Here is a 26,563-nt window from a genome sequence, read left to right on the forward strand (position 1 = left end):
GAATGTGGCTCTTTCCAAACAGATCATCTGGCATCTGTAATTAATTACAAATGGAAGCATGTGAGACAAAAGCAGTAGGGTTAGTGAGAATGTTATCCTCCTGGGAGACAACGCATTCAGGGTCAATTTCTCATGACTGTAGATCAGGCCTGTTTATTTCCAATGGACTTTGATGCCAGAATGTCACTCTAAAAGAAACAGAATGGTAGGAAATATAATTGTTACATTTTCTGAAAAAAAGCATTGAGCAGTGACATTGGAACATTGAAGGTGGCATGTTTGGAATGAGACATGAAAAGCAGGTCCTGTCTGCTCCATCAGTTGAAGGGGTAATATTTGGAAGAGGCTCATGGAAGCTTTCTAGTTTCCTTGCCAAAATTTATTTCTCTTATATATATTATCTGTGCATTGTCATGTTTCAATTTGTGGGATCTGGCTGTATAGAAACTGGAAGATTGATATCTACAAACATCCTGAGTTCATATAAAGATGTTCATTCATCTGAATGCAAGTTCTTCCTTCATTCTTTTGTTTTTTTTACCCTAAATGATATTGGATGAAATCGTTTTGACTTCCATGACTCCTCATTTCGAGAAGGTCTATCTCATTTGGGGCACATGTCAACAAGACCGTGGGCGGCACGGTGGCACAGTGGTTAGCACTGCTGCCTCACAGCGCCAGAGACCCGGGTTCAATTACCGCCTCAGGCGACTGACTGTGTGGAGTTTGCACATTCTCCCTGTGTCTGCGTGGGTTTCCTCCGGGTGCTCCGGTTTCCTCCCACAGTCCAAAAATGTGTAGGTTAGGTGAATTGGCCATGTTAAATTGCCCATAGCGTTAGGTGTAGGGGAATGGGTCTGGGTGGGTTGTGCTGCGGCGGGTCGGTGTGGACTTGCTGGGCCGAAGGGCCTGTTTCCACACTGTAAGTAATCTAATCTAAGACCTGCAACACCACTGAGGTGGTACTGGCTGCTGCTAGTACTCCACCTACAGGAGGCCTTGGAAACAAGAGTGACCAGGAGTAGGTGAGTTATGGTAGGCAGGGGTTGATTGGGGAAGCATGACCAGAAAAGGAAGTTGGGTGGTTATCGATGCATTTCTCTCAACCCCAATACTGATATGGCCAATGACTGAGTGCTTCTGAACACGGTCCACGTACTTCCATACCAGGACCTCACACGAAAACACACTACAGCTTGTAAGATTGCTCGCTGAACTGGTAGGTTTGTTTTCAGATGTTTTGTCACCATAACATCATCACAGAGCCTCTGGTGAAGTGCTGGTGTTCTGTCTTGCTTTCTATTTATATGTCTTGGTCTCTTGAGGTGGGTGACATCATTTCCGGTTCTTTTTCTCAGAGGTTGGTAAGTGGGGTCCAAATCAATGTATTTATTGATGGAGTTCCAGTTTGAAGGCTAGGCCTCTAGGAATTCCTGTGCGTGTCTCTGTTTAGCCTGTCCTAGGATGGATGTGTTGTCACAGTCAAAGTGGTGTCCTTCTTCGTCTGTGTTTAAGGGTACTATTGATAGGTGGTGATGTCTTTTGGTGGCTACTTGGTGTTCGTGTATCCTGGTGGCTAGTTTCCTGCCTGTCTGTCCAACGTAGTGTTTGTTGCAAAGCCAAAGGGCATGACCAGCTATCACTAATATTCTTACATATAGACGAAGAAAGACACCACTGGCCAACACATCCATCCTAGTACAGGCTAAACAGAGACATGCACAGGAATTCCTAGAGGCCTGGTATTCAAACTGGAACTCCATCAATAAACACATTGATTTGGACTTGAATTACCAACCTCTGAGAAAAAGAACTGGAAATGATATCACCCACCTTAACAGACCAAGACACATTAAAAGAAAGCAGGATAGAACACCAGCATTTTAACGGAGGCTTACTGATGATGTTATGGTGATGAAACGTCTGAGATACAAACCTAGCAGCTCAGCGAGCAAATTTACAACTTCAACCTCAACCCGAGCTACAAATCTTTTTAAAAATCAGAAACACACTACGTTTAGCATGTTGAGCTCTCCACATGAAAAGACCCCTACCCATTAATACAAACGATTGTGAGTTGAGGCTCTTATGTAACCATGTGAAGAAAAGTCCAACCCATCTAAAATGCAGCTTAAGTTGACTGGAATTCAGTCATAGATGAGCAATTTGAAATATAGAAGGAAGAATGAAAATTAGGAAGCCTACACTTGAAAGAGGAAGATAATTGCTTGCACTTGTATACCAGGAAAAGATTTTGGCAATGGAGGGCACAAATAAAAAAACAAAAAGAGAACATCAAACAGAAAGACATCAGATAGATGATCTGACTAAAGAAAACTCAGTTTATATCTTTCAGGGAATTCAATAGAAATGTAAATATAGATAATAGAATGATGTTGATTTCCAGTATATTTTCATTGTCATAATATAGGAATGTAATAGTTGGTTGCTGGAAGTCGAACAGTAAAATAATACAAGTTATAGGGACATATAAATATCCTTCAGATGATACATCCATAGTAAAACAAATGGGGCTTAAAACAATAACAGTGGTGCATATTGGAATGTGTTCCCATAGAACTGAGGACAAAATCTAATCAGGCTCAGAATGACAGAGGGTCTAAAGAAATGGGTGGTCGAATCGAGGAAGATGGTCATCTCCATAATCAGATCATCTTGCTGCAACTTTCCTATTTTGCTGAAGCACCTGGTGAAGTCCCAATTGAATCTGTTCATTGCTGGTAAAACAGCTTGTTAGTATTGTAATGCACCATGGGTTGCAATGTTACCAAGCTCACCATGCAAACTAGTTATTGGGAAAACTGGACATGGAAAGCAAAGCAGGGGGTTCTTGGTGAATTCAACTCCACCTCTATAGCATCCCTCATGTTCAATTCTTCCTCATCTTATCATGGGGTTCTGAAAAGATTTACAAGGGTCTTGCCAGGGTTGGAGGATTTGAGCTACAGGGAGAGGCTGAACAGGCTGGGGCTGTTTTCCCTGGAGCATTGGAGGCTGAGGGGTGACCTTATAGAGGTTTACAAAATTATGAGGGGCATGGATAGGATAAATAGGCAAAGTCTTTTCCTTGGGGTCCAGGAGTCCAGAACTAGAGGGCATAGATTTAGGGTGAGAGGGGAAAGATATAAAAGACACCTAAGGGGCAACTTTTTCTCGCAGAGGGTGGTACATGTATGGAATAAGCTGCCAGAGGATGTGCTGGAGGCTGGTACAATTGCAACATTTAAGAGGCATTTGGATGGGTATATGAATTGGAAGGGCTTGGAGGATATGGGCTGGGTGCTGGCAGGTGGAACTAGATTGGGTTGGGATATCTGGTCAGCATGGGCGGGTTGGGCTGAAGGGTCTGTTTCCATGTCGTACATCTCTATGACTCTATGAACTGTTCCCAGAACAAATCTCGATGCAACAGATATTAGGCTATAGACTGGCACGCCTTACGCCAGAGTTGATAAAGTGTGGCACTGGAAAGAACTCAGCAGGTCAGGCAGCATCTGAGCAGTAAGAGAGTTGACATTTTGGGATTAACCCTTCATGAGGTCTGAGGCAGTTGGAAGGGGCTGAGAAATAAATAAGGAGAGGAGGTGTACGGCTAGGGGAAAGGTATGTGGAATTATGATAGATGGATATAGGTTGGAGGTGATTGTGATAGGTCAGTGGAAGTGTGGAACAGATAGGTGGGAAGGAAGATGGACAGGTAGGTCAGGTTAAGAGGGCAGAGCCAAGTCGAGGGTTGGACCTGGGATGGGGTGGGGGTGAGGGGAGATATGAAAACTGTTGAATTCTATGTTGAGGCTGTGTGGCTGTGGGCTTTTGAGGCATATGTGTTCCTCCTCCAGTTTGCTGGTGACCTTGTTTAGGTGGCGGAGGAGGCCCATCGGTGGAGTTGAAATGGATGGCTACAGGAAGGTGGGGTTGGTTAGTGCATATGGATCAGGGATGTTCCTTGAACTGTTCTGTGAGTTTGTGCTCGGTCACATTTTATCAACTCCGACTTCTCCGTCTTCTGTAGTCCTCACTTTCTCCTATGCCTTGCACCAGCACCATCTTTGAAAGTGGCTGTGCACCTGGACAAATGTTGGCATTCCATCATTGCCCCTCACTGTCAATATCATGGCCTTGCAGCCATAGAGCCTGTCTGCCACAGTACATGGTTGATATTACCATTCACATTCCAATCCATTCTCTCATCCCAGTCACAGTTTACATATTATACCATATATTTTATCTGTACTTAACTATATCCCATCTGAACAATCTCTAACTCAGTGCTACTCTGTCCCTAATGCCCACTAGAAACCTACATCTTTTCATTAGACAACAGGGAACATCACACATAGGCAAGCAATCTGACAATTCCAAGTATGTGTTTTATTTACAGAAAGCAAATGCAAATACAATAATCAATCGAGGCTGAAGGTCTCCCCCAGGTAGCAAACTGGATTTTGACATCATAATCAACAATACACAATTGTCAGGTGGTTGTACAATAGTTCCATGAGCCATGGTCACAGTAGACAGCCCTTGTCCCAAGTAGCCAGCCTTATAGAGCACCTGAAACCTCAAATGCACCAGGCACACGCGAGTTCTCCAGGATGCAGGAATCATTGCTTCTACCAATGTAGAGGGCACACATGTTCAGGGCATGGTGATAGTAATCATAATCACTTTTACATTAATGAAATAGAACTTCTTCCTATTAATTAATTCTACAGTGTAGCGATGCTGTCCTCTCAGAAGCACATGTATGCAATCGATAGCATTCTGCACCTGGAGGAACTGAGCTATGTTTCTGTATCTTACTGCCTGAGCTGAAGGACTGACCTCGTCACAGGGCAACAAGATGAAATATTGTGCCCTTGCTCAGATGTATCAGTCAAAGTCCTGATCCAATAGTGGTTCGTGACTCAGAGATCCCATATAGGTCACCCATCACTCTCTAGAAGGAGCAAGTAGCACAGAAGTTCAGAGTAGTAGTCACCTTTACAACCACCAGGAGAGGATAGGCTCATGCTCCTGCAGCCAGGACAGATCCATAACAGTTGCCCTGAATGTGTGGTTGGAACTGAGGCTCACCTATCACCAGGAAATGAAGTCAGGGCTAGAATACCCTGCCTTGCATGGATCCCAGGCATTCCGAGGAGCCCTCTGGCCAAGACCACTCCCTGATCTGCTGGGTCTGTACTTCATGGAGTTTAGAAGGATGAAGGGGGATGTGATTGAAACTTAATGGATGTGGAGATGTTTCCACTCATAGGAGAGACCAGAACTCAAGGGTACAGCCTCAGAGTGAAGGGATAACTCTTTAGAAATGAGAGGAGGAGGAATTTCTTCAGCTAAAGGGAGACAACTCTGTAGAACACACTGCCAGAGAGGGCTATGGAGGCCAAGTCATTGAGTGTATTTAAGACAAAGATAGATAGGTTATTGATTAGCAAGTGTATCAAGGGTTATGGGGAAAAGGCAGGAGAAAGGGGCTGAGAAATGTATCAACCATGACTGAATGGTGGACCAGATTCACTGGGCTGAATGGCCTAATTCTTCCACTATATCTTATGGCCTTAAGCTGCTCCTAAGTTTGCTGCTGGCTAAGGTCCTCCTGTGCCCACAGTAATCAACATGTCATCAGCAACAAAGCGGTGGAAAGGATCTAAACTGGGAATTGAAGGAGCAAAAGACATTGCCAGATCGCAGAACAGTCATTGATGACATATGCAGCAGATCAGGCCTGGGTACATTTCACTATGCAGTGAGACATGCAGCACCCTGATAACAAGGGATATGTCCCATCATTGGTTCACCTTAAAGTTCAGCCGATATACAGTACTTGGCGAAGCTGCCATACCAGGTTAATGACTATGCAATTAAATTGAGGAGAAAGTGGTGCAGTAATCTGCCATGCTGCCTACCCAGACACGTATCAAATGGTCAACTTCTTACTGAATTGAGTATAGACTATCATAGGTCTTACATGACAGGTGATGAAGTAATGTTGTATGGCTCACACAAGACCCTCAGAAGCTGCACAGATAATGGATCTCCTGAACCAATATTGGCCTTCAATAAAGACATTGCTTCCACAATATTGAGGTGCCCAAGTTCAATTTGCAAGCACCAGTGGCATGTAATAAATTTCCTTTGACCAGCATCTAATCCTATCCACACATATAAATTAGATTAGATTAGATTAGATTAGATTACTTACAGTGTGGAAACAGGCCCTTCGGCCCAACAAGTCCACACCGCCCTGCCGAAGTGCAACCCACCCATACCCCTACATCTACCCCTTACCTAACACTACGGACAATTTAGCATGGCCAATTCACCTGACCTGCACGCCTTTGGACTGTGGGAGGAAACCAGAGCACCCGGAGGAAACCCACGCAGACACGGGGAGAATGTGCAAACTCCACACAGAGAGTCGCCTGAGGCGGGAATTGAACCCGGGTCTCTGGCGCTGTGGAGGCAACGAAATGATTGAAAATGGTGACTTCATTCATTTACTTTTCCTTGCATCCAGCAAATGTGGATCCTGTGCTTTCACCAATCAAACTGACACCGACTTGACCCAACCTGAGCATTTCACATCAAGAAAATGGCAAGTGATGGCAATGAATGCAGCTCATGGTAGATGCTGCCAGCTCCAAGCCCCATCATGTCGCCAGGTATACCCCCAGACCTTCCATAAACCCTTTTAGCTTGAAATACCCCAACAGCCCATTTCTACCCTCTCCCCCATTCTCTACAACTGTTCTTCCTGTTTCCAATCCTTGGCATTACATATTTCTGATACCCTCTCTGCCTCTCTGTATTGTACTCTGTAGTGGTCCCCAACCCCCCCCCCCATAGTCTGCCATGCCCTCTAATACTGTTCCTCACATGCTCCCCAACATACATGTTGAGGTCCCCTCCTTGTCACTGACCTTGTTCTCACCTTTGCGAATGCTTCTGCCTCAAATCCTTGACTCCCCACCCCTTTCTGGCAATGATCCCCCAGCCTCCCCTACAGTCACTTGAACCTTCCTGAAAGACTGATGGATAGATACTGGACTCTATTTGACTCACGCATCTGACCAACTTCAACAAGGTGACTGTCCAAGCCCCCTGACTGCTGTAGTTGCAGCAATATGGGATTCCCCTTACAGTTTGAACTGGCCCTGAACTGACCACTGAACACCCCTAGATTATACTGGGACAGATCGCTTGATTACGAGCATCCCAAATGGGTGAACGGGGAAGCCCCTGGGATGTGTGTGGATAATATCTGTGACTGACAGCAGCCTCCTTGACTGCGCTGAGGGCTAGCACCCACTAATCTCTGATATGACCATTTGGCTGAATGGTCTTTCAGTTTGATTGTCATGCAAGCAGTTTGCTGTCTCGGTGTGCTATCCAGCAAGATGTCACCTCTGCAGCACACACATTGCCTTTCAAGCATTATGACAAGCAGCCTGTATATGCTAAAGAAAGCCTCAACACAGCAATATTGATAGCACCTTGGCACATTAGCCAGAGTAGGACTAACAGTCACAGCTTGGCAAGGCAAGGCATGGATGCTGCGAATGCATAATTTGGCATTAAGTAAGCCATTAGCCCTGAGGTTTCACTTATTCCAATCCTTGAGATGGGTGCTTTTCTATGTGTGCACCGTGTCTCTCCTGCAATCTTTCAATGTTAGCTTCTGATATATCCAACAATGCAAGTCTATATTGTAAAAAAAGTGGCCTGCAAGTGTATTGGAGAGGTGCTATGATGGCCACAGTGGGATGGCTCATGCTAAATGTCAATGTCTGTATTTAAGGGGAACAGTTGGCCGGTGCCTGTGAATCGTGACCTGAGCTGCAGTTTGATTGAATGCAACATGGAGGTCATTCAGACCAAATGGCGAGCTGAATCCACCAGTTGCCTGCACTGTTTCTTAGCTCAAGATTTCTCAAATCCAGCTTGTTCAGCACATTTGGCAAGTTAAGAAGCTGAATATTAATGAGGCAAGTTGGGCTGTTAATAAAAACAGAAATAAAAAGTGCTGAAAAAACTCAGCCTGTCTGGCAGCATCTGTGTGGAGAAAACACTGTTAATGTTTCAAATCCAGTGACTCGTCTTTCGGCTACGTTGAACTGTTAATAGTGTATTTAACAAGCAAAAATCATCTTAATTGGCAAATTGCTGTTATCTAACAAGAAACTCTCCTGCCACTCGTGAAAAGCATAGAAAATGGAATAAGGTGCTCATAATACTGAGCTCAGCCTCACCAGCCTTCTTATCTGATGCTGTCACAAATCTCACCATTGCCCAAATCTCAGATGCCTATAAAATTCCTCCTAAAGAAACAACCCTTCCCGCCACCCCCTCTATTTACTATATATTCACTTTGGATGTTTAACATAAGTTATACATTGTGCTGCAAATTTTAACATTTTATAGTAAAGTTCATTGCTTTTGGTTCAAAACAATGGAATTTTGTGGCATTATTCTCTCAACAAATCCCCCAGATCTGATAGTTTGCCCATTTTAAAAATAAAAAAATCTGGGCTCTTGCTGAATTATCGCATAAATGTTGGCAGTCAAATCTGAGATTGTAATACCCATTGCAAGCAGAAATTGAATAGACAAGGAACCAAAAGTTAAGGCCTCTTAAAGAAAAGTTGAAATTTCCTAATGATAGCAAGTGCATTTTGAACTATTTACAATAGATGACATTTAGTATACAATACAGGTGCAAAAAACTCAATAACGAAAAGCAAAGCCAGAGGTTCTGCAGTCTCATTATTTGTTAGGGATACAGTATAGTATGAATTTTACCATTAAACTGGAGATTCCCCCTGCCCACAGACACCAGCCCTGACCCCCACCACTGAACATAAACAGAACCAACTGCCTGGAATACAGCAGCTTTGCAGTAAAGCAGAGCGGTACAGTTTCTATGGAAAATTACTCCAATACTGCGTTACTAGTTTGCTGGTCTTCATTAGTTCAGATGAAACTTATAAAAGAAGTTGAGCCTGAAAAGTCAGCGAAAGAAGCTGAAAAAGGGATTTTGACCGAGATCCAGAAGATCTGGCCTATTATCAGGAGATTCCATCCTCTTACCCCACTTTCCCTGGAGACTGCAATAAATATTGGCAATTAATAGGTAAGTAATCTGCTTGTATAGAAAAACTGCTGAATATCCAGTGCATAGCTGAACTTAAGAACGTAGTTTCCAAAGGCTTTAATAATCATATTCAATATATGCCATATTCAATGTATGCCAACCAACACAGTGACCCATGCCAGGGAGATCTATTATTGGCTTCATGTTGCAATTAGGTAATTTACTATTCTGTATTTCCTATAGATAAATTTAAAATATATTTTGCTTCCAACAAAAGTTAAAGGAAAGCAAAAAATAAATCCCTTGGAATGACCAAAATTAACAACAGGCCACTTCAGATACATTTGCAACAAACTCCTTATGTTTGTTTCTGCAGTTTAAACAGGATAAACCATGCAAGGGTCATGTCATGCAGTTCAGACGAGATTGACTCAATCAATCTCATTCAGAGTTTTTGTCATCACTATAACCATCACTATAGGTGGGCTGGGAAAGGTGTGTGGGTGGGAATCGGGGTTGTTTGGGAAGAAGAGGATGAAATTGGATAACAGGTAGTAGGCATGGGCTTGTGATTAATGCCCAGCTTCATCCATAGACAGACATAATGCAGAAGTAGACAGCTCTATTAGTCAATGTTAGCAGTCGAACTTGGAGGACTTGAATGTTACAACAATGACCTCATGAAAGACCATCACTGAATATATCTGTGCATGACATTTCCTTCAAATTGAACATCAGCTTCAACGATTGCTTCATTTTATATTCTAACCTGATAGACACTGCTGTAAGTAAAGTGCAACTTACCAATTCACCAAAGATCCTCAGACAGCACCTTCCAAACCCACAAACACTTCCTTTTAGAAGAACAAGGGCAGCAGATATATGGGAACATTTCTACCTTCAAGTTCTCCTCCAAGCCACTCAGTATCCTGCCTTGGAAATACAGTTGCATTCCTTCACAATCGCTGGGTAAAAATCCTGGAATTCCCTTCCTAATAGCATTGTGGTTCAACTCGCAGCAGGTAGACTGCAGCAGTTCAATAAGGCAGCTCACCACTAACTTCCCAAGGACAATTACGGACAGGCAATGAATGCTGGCCAGCCATAATGCCAAGATCCCACAAAATGAATTTTAAAAAAGACACCTGCCATCCCAGTTATATTCTCTTTCACCCTCTTCTGTCGGGTGGAACATATAAAAGCTTGAATGCACACATAGAACATAGACCATAGAACATCGAACAATATAGCACAGAACGGGCCCTTCGGCCCTCAATGTTGCGCCGACCTGTGAACCATTCTCAACTTGTTCCCATACATTATTCCATCATCATCCATGTGCTTATCCAAGGATTGTTTAAATGTCCCTAATGTGGCTGAGTTAACTATATTGGCAGGTAGGGCATTGCATGCCCTTACCACTCTCTAAGAACCTGCCTCTGAGATCTGTTTTAAATCTATCATCCCTCAATTTTTAGTTATGCCCCCTCGTACAAGCTAACGTCATCATCCCAGGAAAAAGACTTTCACCATCTATCCAGTCTAATCCTCTGATTATCTTGCATGTCTCCATCAAATCCCCTCTTAACTTTCTTCTTTCCAATGAAAACAGATCCAAGTCTCTCAGCCTTTCCTCAGAAGACCTTCCCTCCAGACCAGGCAACTTCCTGGTAAATCTCCTCTGCACCTTTTCCAATGCTTCCACATCCTTCCGGAAATATGGCAACCAGAACTGTACACAATATTCCAAGTGTGGCCACACTAGTGTTTTGTATAGTTGCAGTATGATATTGCGGCTCCAGAACACAATCCCTCTACCAATGAAACCTAACACACCGTATGCCTTCTTAACAGCACTATCCACCTGGGTGGCAACTTTCAGGGATCTATGTACATGGATTCCAAGATCCCTCTGCACATTCACACTACCAAGATTCTTTCCATTAACCCAGTACTCTGCCTTCCTGTTATTCTTCCCAAAGTGCATCACCTCACATTTAGCTGCTTTGAACTCCATTTGCCACCTCTCAGCCCAATTCTGCAGTTTATCCAAGTCCCCCTGCAACTTGTAACATTCTTCCAATCTGCCCACTACTCTACCGACTTTAGTGTCATTTGCAAATTTACTAATCCATCCACCTATGCCTGCCTCTAAGTAATTTATAAAATTGACAAATAGCAGTGGTACGAAAACAGATCCTAGTGGCACGCCACTACTAACTGGACTCCAGGCTGAATATTTTCCATCAACCACTACTTGCTGCCTTCTTACAGAAAGCCAGTTTCTAATGCAAACTGTTAAATCACCTTCAATCCCATGTCTCTGCACTTTCTCCAACAGCCTACCATGTGGAACCCTTTCAAAGGTTTTACTGAAGTCCACATACACCATGTCACTGCCCTACCCTCATCTACATGCTTGGTAACCTTCTCAAAAACTCATTGAGGTTTGTGAGACACGACCTGCCCTTGACGAAAGCATGTTGATTATCTGATTCAAATTGTTCCTTGCTAGATGATTATAAATCTTATCTCTTATAATCCTTTCCAAAACCTTTCCTACAACAGAAGTAAGGCTCACTGGTCTATAATTGCCTGGGTCATCTCTACTGCCCTTCTTGAACAAGGGCACAACATTTGCAATTCTCTAGTCCTCTGGTACTAAACTTGCAGACAATGACAACTCAAATATCAAAGCCAAAGGCTCCGCCATCTCCTCCCTAGCTTCCCAGAGAATCCTTTGATAAATCCCATCTGGCCCAGGGGACTTGTCTACTTTCACTCCTTCGAGAATTGATAACACCTCTTCGTAACTAACCTCGATACTTTCTAGTCTAATATCTCTAAGATTTCACTTTGGCAGGAGAGAACTCAAGCTCCAGTAGCCAGCAAAACACTTCTAACTAACTAAAAGCAAAACCTTTTTTTGATTCAGTGAGGGCCTGGCTTCACTCACCCATGATTCCTTTACCTTACTTGAAAACAAAACATCCATGGAGAACTCAAAATTGTTTACCAACTGCCTGTCTGAAGGAGACATTTTGGCACCAGTTTGACAACATCCCTATGCAAGAGAAACATGACAGAACATGTCTCTAAAAGTCATAGTATCATCACAGCATATACAGATGGCCCAAAAGTCCCAGGATCCTCTAAACGCTGAACAAAGCCCAAGACTTTAGAACTCACTAATCCCTTTAAGCAGCAGACCAATTGTAAAACCTTGTGACTGACAAAGCAGGCCCTGGGAAGGGGAAGAGGCCAGGTCACATCACCTGTACTGTAAATAGCACATGTCAGCCAGACCAATCTCATGCTGTTGTTGCAACCCACCCAGACATCAAATATCCCTGAGTCACAGCAATTTTGTTCACATTCTGTCTTCCTGCCAAAGGATTTTCTCTTCACTGTCTCAATGATTCCATTCTGAACACCCTCCAATGCTTCCTTGATTTGCTACAGCACCCGTCAACCACCCAATTGCTTAATCTAGTATTCCAAAGTCTTGTTTCAACACTAACTGACTGACAATGTCCAACTTCTTCTGAGCTTCCCAGACCTTTCTAAGCCTATTTATAGTGAGTCAGCACACAGCATCACTGTGTAGTTTAGATCTTTCCTCAACTTCTCTGCTGGTGGTCTTGTCCCAGTGGTCTCTGCTGCTCTGTGTCACCACACTCTTCTTCTGAATCCCTGGTAATCTTTCTATCTCTGAACGTCCAGATACATGACTGCCATCTCTTTATCTAGTTCCTTTTCATAGGGTCAAAATTGGATATCTCGAATGCTATTTTTGCTCCACAGCAAAGCGCTCTAGATGACTCAGATGCTTATCATTTTTAAGCATTTGAATGGAAAGGAAACCAGTCCAGAACTGAACATGCAAGGCTGGATACCATGCTTCATACTGTGCATGAGCCAAGACGCATGGCCTGTTGATAATTGGAGTCCGAGACTTTCATCTGAAAATATCTCAGTGAATCACATAGGAAAGTTTATTAGAGAGGAGGAAGAAGAGGCAGGCCCAAAAAAAACAATTGTGCGGTAAGTTATCTGATCTGGAATGCATTACCAGAGAGTGTAGTAGAAGCAGATTCAATGATAGCTTTCAAAAATATAAGGAATAAATACTTGAAAGGAAATTAAAAACTTGCAAAAATCTGTGAGGGACAGAAATTGGGAGAAGGGGAGATCCACACTACAAAACAAAGAATAGAGCATGCTGGTAATTGTTTACTACATGTTAAAAAAAGAAGCCCAAGAGGTTGAAAAGGAGGTGAAGGCCCTCAGGTATTTCCACTGTGGTAAAGTGGGACATGTAAAGTCACAATGTTGGTCATTAAAGAAAGGCACTGTGGGAAAAGGTGTAATAAAAGTGGTATTAGTGAAGGTAGGAAAGGAAATTCAGGAGAGTGCACAGCCAAGACAGGGGCTGGGTATGGAATTAGTGTCTGATGTCTATAAAGGGTTTGCCTCTGCAGGTCAGGTTTACTCAGAAAGAACAGGGGAAAAAGGGAAAGAAGTTATAATTTTGAGAAATACAGGATCTAATCAGTCTTTAATAGTAAGAGATGAATGTATTTGCACTCTTTCTGACCTGTTAAATGAGAGAGTGGTAATTTGTGGGATAGATGGACAGAAATTTAGTGTTCCCTGATGTAAGATCAGTTTGGAGTTTCAGCTCAAGACTGGGGAAGTAACAGTGGGAGTGATTGACAGACTGTCAGTTCCAGGAATACAGTTTGTTCTTGGGAGCAATTTAGCAGGATCCAAGGTGGGATTGACACGCCTTGCTGTGGAGAAGCCAAAGGAAGGCCAGGGAATTGAGGAATTAAAAGAAAAATACCCTGGAATTTTTCCAGACTGTGTGGTAACTAGATCCTACCATCATAAGTCACAACATGAAGCAAAAACTAAAAGAGAAAGATGAAGGAGTTGAGTTCAGTTAGCGGACACCCTGTTTGATGTAATGGTACAGGAACTACCTGAACAGGCAAAGGGTCAGACAGAAGTATTTAGTCCTGAAAGGCTAATGGACCTACAACAGAAACACAAGACAATAAAAGATATATACGTTGATGCATACTCAGAAAAGGAGTCAAAATATATTCCTGAAGGTTATGATTTTAAAGATAGAATCCTAAGACAAAAATGGAGACCACAGCCGGTTAGAGCAGAGGAGAAATGGGCCAAAGTGCACCAGATTGTGTTGCCAGTAGCATACAGATGAGAAGTGTTACAGGTAGCACATGAACTACCAGTAGGAGGTCACCTAGGGGTACGGAAGATTCAGGCTAAGGTTAAAAAGAAATTTCTATTGTCCTGGAATAAACAAGGATGTTGTTAACTTTTGCTGTATGTGTCATAGATGCCAAATGTATGACAGGCAGTAATCATACCAGCACCTTTGTTGCCAATTCCCCCACTTAAAGAACCTTTCACATGGGTTATAATTGATTGTGTAGGTCCCCTCCCAAGAACTAAAAATGGGAACCAGTACTTACTAACCATAATGGATGTGTCTCCCAGGTTTCCAGAGGCAATTCCATTACAGAGTATTAAGGTAAAAAGAATGGTAGAGGACTTAGTAGCTTTCTTCACGCAGTATCGGCTACCCCAAGAGATTCAATCAGACCAAGGTTCTAATTTCACTGCTAGGCTGTTTAAGGAAGTCATGCATAGCTTAGGTATACAGCACTGTAAATCAAGTGCATATCATCATGTATCCCAGGGAGCTTTGGAAAGATGGCATCAGATTCTGAAGACCATGTTCAGGGCATATTGTCAGGATTGCCTGAATGATTGGGACAAAGGTATCCCATTCGTATTGTTTGCCATTAGAGATGCCCCAAACTAATCTACTCATTTTGCTCCCTTTGAGTTAATATTCGGACATGAAGTGAGAGGGCCTTTGAAATTAGTTAAAGAGAAATTGACAGGACCAAAGTCAGAGATCTCACACTTGGATTAAGTATTTGAGTTGAGGGAGAGATTAAATCAGTTAGGTGAATTAGCTAAAGAGCACCTGAAGAGGGTACAGCATAGAATGAAGCAGGCAGCAGATAAAAACTCTGAAATTTAGACATTTTCACATGGGAATGATGTGTTACTACTGTTACCAGTGTCAGAGATCCTTTCAAAGCCAGGTTTAGTGGTCCCTATCAAATTGCAAAAAAGTTGAGTCAGGTAAACTAACTGGCAAAGATGCTAGATAGGAAAGAACTGTATTCTACACATGATAATATGTTGAAACCTTGTTATAACAGAGGGAAGGAACTGGAGAAACAGGTGGAAGTTAATGCCCTACAGAGTGAGGAATCAAATCCAGATGATGTGGAGTTTGATGTGCCTCAAAATATGTTAAACAATGAGGAAGACCTTGACAAGTGGGATAGGTTAGTTAACCATCTGTCTCAGGAGCAAAGAATGCAGTTGAAAGGTTTGTTGCAGCAATATGAGTACAAATGCAGGAATAAGATAACGAGGACTTATGCTATTGTACATGAGGTGTAAGTAGGGAATGCTATTCTGATAAAACAATATTCTTACAGATTTAATCCTTTAAAGGCCACTTTGGTCCAGAAGGAGATGGATGCAATTCTCAACGAAGATCTCAATGAACCTAATCAGAGCAAGTGGAGTTTACCGATCGTGCTACTTCCTAAACCTGACAGAACTCAATGACTTTGTATGGACTATTGGAAGGTCAATGCTGTAACAAAATCAGACTTATACCCAATACCAAGATTGGAGGACAGTGTAGAGAAGGTAGGACTTACTGCATGGTTATTGGCAGGTACCTTTATCAGAGAAAGTGAAAGACGTTTCTGTGTTTGTAACCCCAAATGGGCTATATCAATTCAAAGTGATCCTTTTTGGAATGAAAAATGCACCAGTCACATTCCAAAGACTCATGAACAGAGTTGTGGCTGGGTTTACAAACTGTGCAGTCTATCTGGATGATGAAGTGATCTTTAGTGAGTCATGGAAAGATCACATGGTACAGTTGACAGAGCTCCTTGAACTATTAAGAGAAGCAAAACTGTTAAAAAACTTAAAGAAAACAGTATTTGTGAAGGCAGAGGTGATGCTCTTGGGCATAACATCAGTCATGGAAGATTGACACCAGGGAATGCAAAGACAAAGGCCATTGAGGAATTTCCACCAACCTCAAAGAAAGACGTGCTTCGATTTTTGGGACTAAGGGGATTTTACCAGAAGCTTTTTCTCAACTTCGGCAGCTTAATAGCACTGCTAACAGGTTTATTAAAGAAGAATACAAAATTTTGGTGGTCAGAACAATGCCAGGAACATTTGACAATTTAAAAGCAGCATTAACCACTGCACCAGTTTTAGCGACACTAAAGTTTTTGAAACCCTTCAAAGTTGCAATCGATGCTCGCTATATAGGGGTTAGATTTGTACTGCTACAGAAAGATGATGATGGAATTGAATGGCCAGTTGATTACTTTTCAAAGAAACTCAACAGCTACCAGAGAAAATACTGTACCATCGAAAAGGAATTTTTGAATTTGGTACTGGCCTTACAACATTTCAATGTTTATGTGACAAACAATGTGTCAGAGACAGTTGTGTACACGGATCACAGTCCTCTTACATTATTGGAATGATTTGAAGTTAAGAATATGAGATTATTTAGTTGGAATTTTATGTCGCAGACTTTTAATTCACATATTGTGGGTTGTAAGAGTGTAATAGCTGATGTGTTACTGTGGATTTAATGGATAAAGTATAGATAAGATTGAACAGATACCAATGTTATCAACATGTGTGCAGAGATTAATATGAACTTAGATTAATGTCTTATTTATTTCCTAGTAATAGGGGTTCAGAATTAGAAGAAAAATGAAACAATCTTTTCATTATGATAGTTCTTTTTTTCTTAGGGGGGTGGTGCTATGAAGTTGAAGAAGCGTAATGTTTCTTTGAGAGAGAATAAAAACTGTTTTGCACTGAGAACTTATAGGCACCTGTTGCATGTCTCAGAGTATCCTGGAAAATTGAAAATATGTAACATTTGGCTGTGAAACAAAGACCTGAGTTTTGGTTGCTGTTTTCACAACAATTCAAGTTTAACCAATCAGTTTAAATTATGCCCCAGGATACAAAAACCCAATCGAGTTGGAATTTATTCTTTGTATTACCCTTGAACCAATGATTAAATCCGATGTTTGGGATATAAAGAAGCAGGCATTTTGGAAAATTGGACAGAAATTAACTGCAATCAAGAGAGTAACTGCCATCTAGAGAGAGACTGCCAGTCAAAACACTCGCTAGCAAAAGGTATCTTTTTTGTATGAAACATCTTTGCAGTGGAAGACAGAACATGACCCAGGGAGATCTTCAGCCAATAGAAGACAGACGCCAATAATAACAGTTGCTATGTGGTTTTGAAATTAAGTTAATGCAATTTTAATACAGGCTTTTATTAGACCAGTATATTGTTATAGAAGTGGAGGCAAATAACAAGCATTTAAGAGAAAGGAAGCTTAGAGTTGTAAATAGTTGTTGTTTAATGTTCACTTTTAAAGTTAAAGAATAAAATGATATTTTTTCTTTAAAATAGTGGAATTCGGGAGTTCCCACTCATACTTTAACAGATCACGAGGCGAGGTGAGCTTTTCTGGGTGTTTGATTTAATTAGCAGACGGGTTCACCGCCGTGATGTAACAATATGTTCACGGAGATGTTACCTCTTTAATGTAATTACTATCACAAATATAAATAATTGTCCATGCAAGAAGAATACAGCAAACTTCCTAATCAGCCTGGGCTCCCATTTACCATATCATGAGAACACTGTTATCCTGACAAAGCTTTTGCATTAGCAAAGTACATTTCAAGAGACTCAATTGTGCCTTTTTTTCTTCCCACATCATGCTATACGTTGTCATGGAAATTGAGACTGAGCTTCTTTAAAAATAATTGAATTATAAAACGTATTAAACAGAAAATATTTGTTTCAGGACTGCACTAACACATGTTATCATTTAACCAAAGATTTAAAAAAATAGCCAGGAAACTTTGGCTTGGTTTCTGGGAATATCATTAGACCATGACACTCATTTAATCTGCCAAAAATAGTGTGCCTGGATGAAATTCTTTCCAGACAGCTCTGAAAATTGACCAATTTCTCCTGAGAGGCACAATAGTCTGCCCACTCATGCATACCAATCCTCACTGCAAACTGTAACACTTTAGATATCATCTACTGCTTGAGGAGTATAGAGGGTATCGAGGCATTCCTAAGGAGGAAATCAGGAGGGCAAAAAGGCAATGAGATAGCTTGGGCAGATAAGGATAAAGAAAATCTAAAAGAGATTCAAGTATATTAAGGACAAAAGAGCAACTTTTGAGCAAGAGAGATTACGGCACCTTAAAGATCAACAGGGCTGATATTTGTGTGGAACCACAGGGGATGGGTGAGATATGAAATAAATATGTTGTGTCAGTATTTACTGCAGAGAAAGACATGGAAGTGAGGGAACTTGAGGAAATTAATGGTGATATCTTGAAAACAGTACATATTACAGAAGAGGCAGTGCTGGAGTTCTTAAAATACAAAAAAATAGATAAATCACCAGGATCTGATTAAGCATTTCCTAAGACATTTTGGGAAGCTAGGGACTAAATTGCAGGGACATTAGCAAAGTTTTTTTTAAATCATCTGAACCCACAGGTAAGGTGTTGGAAGACTGTAGAGTGGCTGATTTTGTGCCTTTACTTAAGAAAGGCTAAAAAGAAAAGCTATGGAACTGTTACCAGTGAGTCTGACATCAATGGTGGGTAAATTGTTGAAGGTATTCTGAGAGACAAGATTTACATGCATTAGGGATAACCAACTTTGTTTTGTGCACGGGAAATCATGTCTCACAAACTTGTTTGAGATTTTTGAGGATGTTACCAAGATAGATGAAGGTAGAGTGTTTGACATTGTCTACGTGGTACTTTGTAAGGCCTTCAACAAGGTTCTGTGACTGGTGAGCAAGGTTAGATCACATGGGATCCAGGGAGAACAAGCCAATTGCATAACAAAATTGGCTTGCCGATAGAAGACAGAGGGTGGTGGCGGAGGATTGTTTTTCAGATTGATGGCCTGTGATGGGAAGTGTTCAGTTGGGTTTGGTGCTGAGTCCACTGTTGTTCATCCTTTATATAAATGATTTGGATGAGAATATAGGAAACGTGGTTCGTAATTTTGGGGATAACACGAAAATTGAAGTGGATAGTGAAGGTGATTATCTAAGAGTACAACAGGATCTTGATTAGCTGGGTCATTGGGCCAAAGAGTGGCAGATGGAGTTTGATTTAGATAAATACGAGGAGTTGCATTTTGTTAAGACAAACTAGGGCAGGACTTAGACAGTTAATGTAAGGCCCTGGGAATCTTGTTGAACTCAGAAACCTCGGAGTTCAAATACATATTCCTTGAAAGTGGTGTTGCTGGTGAACAGTCTTTTGGCATGCTCATCTACATTAGTCAGAGCATTGAGTGTTGGAAGTGGGACCTCATGTTGCAACTGTACAGAACATTGACAAGGCCACTTTTGGAGTACTCTGTACAGTTCTTGTCACCCTTTCATAGGAAGAATATTATTAAATTTGAAGGGTACAGGAAAAGTTTCCAAGGATGTTACCAGGACTGGAGGATTGGAGTTATAAGGAGAGGCTAAATAGGCTGGGAATTTTTTCCCTGGAGCATTGGAGGTTGAATGGTGACCTTATAGAGGTTTATAAAATCATGAGCGGCATAGATAGGGTGAACTGCAAAGGACTTTCTTTTCCCTAGAGTAAGTGAGCTAAAAGCTCAAAGGCATTGTTTTTAGGTGAGAGGAGAAAGATCTAAAAAGGATTTGAGGGGCAACATTTTAAACACAGAGGGTGGTGCATTTACAGAAGATCTGCCAGTGGAGTTGATCAATGTAGGTACAGTTATTTGAACAGTACTTGAATAGGAAAGGTTGAGAGGGATATGGGCCAAATGCAGACAAATAGGATTAGTTTGATATGGGAAAATTGATCACATGCTGGACCGAAAGCTCTGTTCCCATGCTGTATGATTCTATGACTCCTCACACTATGTGTTAACCACAGAAAAGATCAAGCTTCTGGATTTAAAGAGCATTCTAATTTAAAGAAGAAACTGCATTGAGATCTGATATTTATTATATTCATTTCAAGCAGCAAATCTTTATGACTTAGTTTGATCTAGATAAACACCCCAGTTCCATTGGAAGTTGATAGTCTATCCTCAACAAAATGGATTTTTTGGATCTCTTGTGCTTTAAATTAGGCATCACTCAAAGTTTCTCAGAAGCTATTTCAACAAAGGTTTAATGTTGTCTTTCACCTTTTTATTTGATTCCCATCCTCTCACCTAGAAGTCGTTCCAGTGTTCATGTTCTGTTACTGGTCATTTTACTGGGAGAAAATGAGGAGTGCAGATACTGCAGATGCTGGAGATCAGAGTCAAAGAGTTTTAGGCACCATCTAATGAGCAGGAGAATCGATGTTTCGAGAATAAGGTCTTCATCAGGAATGCTTCATAGATGCTGCCTGACCGGCTGTGCTTTTCCAGCACCACACTCTTCGACTCTGGTCATTTCATTGTCAGGAATCCCTCTGATTCTACTATTACATATACATAATTTCTCCAAATATTTCTAGCATGTCAAGTTAACTCCTTCTAAGAATTGTCCTTCTTTCAAATGACTCATTCTGTCATAAACAATCTGCACATTTAATGTTTTGCTTATAATTTATAATTTGCCTTTTATAGACACCAGATGTCCCATTATTTAATAGCCAGTGATGTACTTTACTTCCTGTCTCTGCAATGTAGTCACTACTGTTGCAATACACAAAGCATGGTAACCAATTGAACATCAAATTCACAGAGCAGGCCAGGTATTTGTTTTAGGTGATGTTGACTGAGGGATAAAATATTGGCCAGAACATTGGGGATAACTCAACTCCACTTCTGCAAAGTGCTAACACAAGCTGTTCTTTGTCTATCCAAGGAAGTAAAATGAGACTCGTATTAACATTTCATCCAAAGACTACACCCTGGACAGTACTATACTTGTTCAGTACTATACCAGAGCGTTAGCTTAGAGTATTACATTCAAGTCCAGAGCCGGACTTCAATCCACAATCTACTGACTAAAGGGCACAAACACTGCTAACTGCATTTCAGCCGACATATATTCAAGGGGTCTAAACAGAAAACTGATTATTACTTGAAGTTATACCTTTAGGAACAGTAATCTGACAGCCCAGATTTTTCCCTTGAAGGTGGAAGAAGGCCACTTCCTGCAGTCTGGCACGCTCCAGTTCAGAGAGACTTTGGATAGGGACAGGCTGCAGTATGACACTTTGTCCAAACATGGTGTTCCAAGTGAAATCACCCTACAAAGGAACACATGGTACAAGTTAACATAAAACAACACAAAACAAAAAATACAACCATCATAATGAAATTATACACAAACCTTCAATAAAACACTGGATAAAAGCAAATTACTGTGGATGCTGGAATCTGAAACCAAAAGAGAAATGCTGGAAAATCTCAGCAGGTCTGGCAGCATCTGTAAGGAGAGAAAAGAGCTGATGTTTCGAGTCTAACTGACCCTTTGTAACTGACAACTTTGACAAAGGGTCAGTTAGACTCGAAATGTCAGCTCTTTTCTCTCCTTACAGATGCTGCCAGACCTGCTGAGATTTTCCAGCATTTCTCTTTTGCCTTCAAGAAAACATATTCATTGCTAACAATCTCAATTTCCCATTTGATTTTAGGAACAGGGAACTCCGTTAGAGCTTTGAAATTTCTTGTTTGGCAACACTTGCCCTGGTACCTCGATATGTCCTAGGTATGTTACCCTTGCTTTTGTACATACACTTTTGTCTAGATGTATCACCAAGTTTGCTAACTGCAATTTCTTAAACGTCTTCTAATTTCCTTTCATGCTGTTCCTACATGTTGTGATATATAGTAACATCATCTGAGTAAACTGCAGAGTTCAGTACTTCAGCCACCAATTAGTTCAGAAGTCTTTGGAATGTAGCTAGGTCATTTTTCTCAAACTCAAATGACATGATCTAAAGTTTGGTATAATGCATGTAGTGTGAACTCTATAACCCTTGGTGTTAATGGCACTTGTCAATACCCTTTCAAAAGATTAGATTTAGCAAGAAGTGAAGTATTGCAAATCTTATTAATAGGGTCTGCTAATCAAGGAATTGGGTACAAATTAGTAGTCACTTTTCCGTAATCTATACAGATTCCAGTCGATCGATTTGGTTCAGCAATCCACACTCTGGTTGAACACCAGCTGCTTTGACTACATTCAGTCAAGTGACTTACCAGCATGCATTGAATTTTTGTTTCGATCTGAGATTATGGTTTGTTAAGCCTAGAAAAGCAATGTTGTCTATCTGCATGAATCTCTGATATCTGTATCCTGTGTAAATAATGTAGTAATTCCTGGTATTCTGTACAGATTTCCCTATACTTTCTAAATAGCATTATTAAATCCTCCTGCTGCTCTTCCTTGAAATATGAGAACAGGATCAGCTTAAATAAACTAAACCCTGTAGATTAATTTGGAGAATCTCTGGTAGCCCTTAGTAAGAAATCTAATCCTTTGTCCCAAACGTAAGAACTTTTATGATATTTAATCATGGTTTTGAATATCTGTTGGTATCTCGCCAAAGCTCCTTGTGTTTATGGATAACATGCATTTCACTTCAATTATCTTACTTTTTCAGTACATCACCAGTTTGGGTGTAAGTTAGAACCTTGATCAGATCGCATTTCAATTTGTAGGCCATAATAAATAAAGACTATATTCTTTTCCATACTTCCTTAGCCTTAATGATTCTGGAAATGGGTTGTCAAACCTAGAATTGAAAGAATATATTGGTGGCCTGCTTTCCTTTGTGTAATGGTCCTATACAATCTATTAACTCTTGACTGATTTTTCAAGAAGTGATGTGCGTATCAAAGATTCTGATTTAAAAACATGTTGAGATTTTCCTATTTCCTGGCATGTAAGGCACATTTTACAGAGTTGTACTTGTTCATTCTTGACCACATAAAATACTTGTTTGTCAATATTTGTGTTTCCATATTCCTATGTTTCTTTCCATAGGAATTTCATATGCCACTCAATTTTCCAATTGTTAACACTATCTGATGAATGACCATCTATTCTTCCTCTGCAGGTCTGTGAGGGTGTCTCCACTTTCTCATCTTTTAATATAATAACACTCCTGAAATCCTTCAACCTCGGCTTCAGTGTGAACTGTCTGTTATGTCTGATTTTATTTCAGATCAACTTTATGAGCCGCAATCCATGAAGCTATGCCAAACATTCCTTTTGATTTTTTTTCATTCTTATCTAACTATTGCTTCTGGTATTAATTTGACCTCCCATGATGAACTTTGTTTAAGCCATTGCTCTGGTCACTACTCACAATGGAAAAACATCTGGAACCTATTCTTGCAACTTTTCCATCTACTTAGATTTTCAAAGATAATTACATTATTAAATTACTGGAAATTTTGAAGTTTAAAGTTGATCCTATGCAATGTTAGTTTGCTGAAACTGACAACAATAAATCTTGCCTACCACAACAAACTGGATGAAGAGATTAAATAAAAAACAAAACCACACATTTGATGGAATGAGATAAAATCACTGAAACCTTCAGCTTTAGGAGCAGATTGGTCAGACTTCTTGTCAGACCCTCTGCTTTAGTAGAGGTTGCCAGTGGTGAAAATGGACCAAGCACAGACTGTTACTATCAGAGTTTGTGCCTATAAGACGTAGAATTCTATTTCAACACAGAGCTCATTAAACTTGGAACTGTTGCTGCTGTGGCTGCAGTCGAAGGTGAAGGAAGGAGATAGATTGGTCATCTATCAAAGAGAAGAATATTAGAAGGCAGACTGACCATGTGAGCATCTGAATCTTGGGGAAATCAAACAACTAGGGCATAGTGTTGTATCACATATCGGAATTTGATTGGACTGTGCACGTGACACAATTGGCTGTTAATAAAGGAATAATTACTTGGGTACATGATTCCCAGAGTAAACCTTCAAACCAGATGCAGAGTAGGTATCTGGTCGAAGTAACCTTGCATTAGGTAGGGAAGAAGAGGGTTCTTAAGCAGAGATTGGGTTGTTAAGAAGAGATAAAAGGGAATACTAATAATAACTCAGTGGTACAGAGGGAGTTGGGTGTCCCAGTACATGAATCACAAAGCTAATATACAGTACTAATAAGAAAAACAAATGGATTGCTGGCTTGATTGCAAAGGGAATGGAACATAAAGATTAGCGAAACCTTATCGCACTTGTAAAGACCTTACTGACACTACATCTAGAATACGGTTTAGAGTTTTAGTCTCTTGATTTGAAAAAGAGATATAATTGGATTAAAATCAGTCCAGAGAAGATTCACCCAACTCACTCTTGGATGAAGGGTCTGTCTTATGAAGAAATATTAAACAGACTGGAATTATGCCATCTACAGTTTAGAGGAATGAAAGGTGATCCAATTGAAACATACAAGATCCTGAGGAGACTTGACAGGGTGAATAGCAGGATAATGTGTCCTCTTGTGACAAAACTAGAATTAAAGGATGCAATTTGACAATAGGGGTCTTCCTTTTAAAGAAGGAGAAGTTTTCTTTACTCAGAGTTGATTAGTCTGATTGATTTCTATTCACAGGAAATAATGAATGCTTGATTATTAAATATATTCAATGATGAGATCGATAGATTTGAGATGAACAGGATAGTCAAGGATTACAGGGAACAGACAGGAAGCTGAGAATGAGACTGCAAGCAGATAAGTTGTGATCATGTTGAAAAACAGAGCAGGGTCAAAAGAGCCAGATAGCCAACTCCTATTTTCCTGTATTGAAAATAACTTGCACCCATCCGATAGAATGAGATGAAGGAAGGTGAAAGCAGTGGTGCATCAATATAAACCAAATGGACGGAATGGTATATTGCTGTGTTGCAATCAAGTTATCTTCTATATTATCTCATTGACCTTGTTATCCCTTTGTTTAAAATGACTGAAAACACAATCTCTGATCATTCCTAGAAATCACACTTCACCAAATTTCTTCCACCTATTCACTCCCACTTATTTCCATCCATGGAAAAATAACCTGTTTTCAGTCTTTTACCACAGCTCGTCCAATTTTCTAACTATCTAGCCTTTGGCCTATAAATTATCATTACCTTAATGTAGATACTGATTTGCTAACCAAAGTTTTACTCTCCAACATTTTTGATGGCAATTAAAATCTTGAAATTCTCTCACCGTTGATGCATCTCCTGATATACATCTCCAATTCTCACAGAATCACAGAGTTGGTACAGCACAGAAAAGAGTCACTGGGGCTGTCATGTCTGCACCAACTCTTCAAATGAGCTATTCACTGAACACCATTTATGACTCCGAAGTGACCTCTTGTCAGTTTTATTTCTTTTGCCAATTAATTTGATTCTAATTTATTTGGCTTAGATTCAGTTTTTTTTTCAAACATTCTTTCACAGGATCAGGGTGTAGCATTTGTTGTCCATATGTAACTTCTTGTGAACTGAATAATTTAATAGTCCATCTCATAGGTATTTCAGAGTCAACTGTGTGTCTGGTTTCAGGTGTAGGCCAGAATGGTTGAACGTAATATTTTTCCTTCTCTAAAGAATACTAATAAACCAAATGGGTATTTTAAATTAATCAGTAATGGTTTCATGATCACCAATACTAGCTTTCAATTCCAGATATTTTCTTAGTTGAAATTTAATTCCTTCAGTTTTTCTCTTAGGAACCCATGGTCTCAGATAAAGTTTGTCATCCTCCAGATTATCAGGAAAATTATCACAATAGCACAGTCCCTTCCTCCCTACTCCATTAAAGTTGGCTTTCCCCCAGTTAGTTATTCTTACTCTAGATGTTTCTTTTTCTTTTTCCAAGCAAATTAATCCTTAGAATATAACAATCACTGTCCCCTGTATGTTTTCCTACTGATATTTAATCTATTTGGCCCAGATCATTCCCAAGAAGCAGATTTTGCCATGTGTCCTCTCTTGTTGACTTGGAAACACACTGCTACAGAAAATCATCTGGAACATAATTGCTTAACCTCTATGTCTTTTACACTTCTACTCTGCCAGTTTATACTAAGACTATTAAAGTTGCCCATTTTAACTACTCTATAATTCTTACACGTGACAGATTTTCCTTACAAATTTATAGACGAAAAAATATGCAAGGAAATTACAGAGCGTTGCTGATTTAAACATCTTTTCCAGACAATTAATCATCCTTCACTAAATCTGGTGAGACCACATAGTGTTGAGTGCTGATCTCAAGTGCTAAAGCTGCCTGATATGCAAAGATTATC

General features: G+C 40.5%; 1 protein-coding gene across 3 annotated transcripts in view; it reads right to left on the reverse strand.

Annotated features, from left to right (window-relative positions):
- The window catches only part of arhgap36 (Rho GTPase activating protein 36), a 214,617-nt gene that overhangs the window by 65,449 nt on the left and 122,605 nt on the right, over window positions 1-26,563 (reverse strand). For all 3 annotated transcript variants that reach the window (XM_072595113.1, XM_072595114.1, XM_072595115.1), the window contains exon 2: window positions 21,388-21,544. In XM_072595113.1, coding sequence (XP_072451214.1) covers window positions 21,388-21,544 — 157 coding nt within the window. The remainder of the gene's footprint in view (window positions 1-21,387; window positions 21,545-26,563) is intronic.

This window comes from Chiloscyllium punctatum, chromosome 25, assembly GCF_047496795.1.
Source record: "Chiloscyllium punctatum isolate Juve2018m chromosome 25, sChiPun1.3, whole genome shotgun sequence".
In the NCBI taxonomy this organism is placed as follows: Eukaryota; Metazoa; Chordata; class Chondrichthyes; order Orectolobiformes; family Hemiscylliidae; genus Chiloscyllium; species Chiloscyllium punctatum.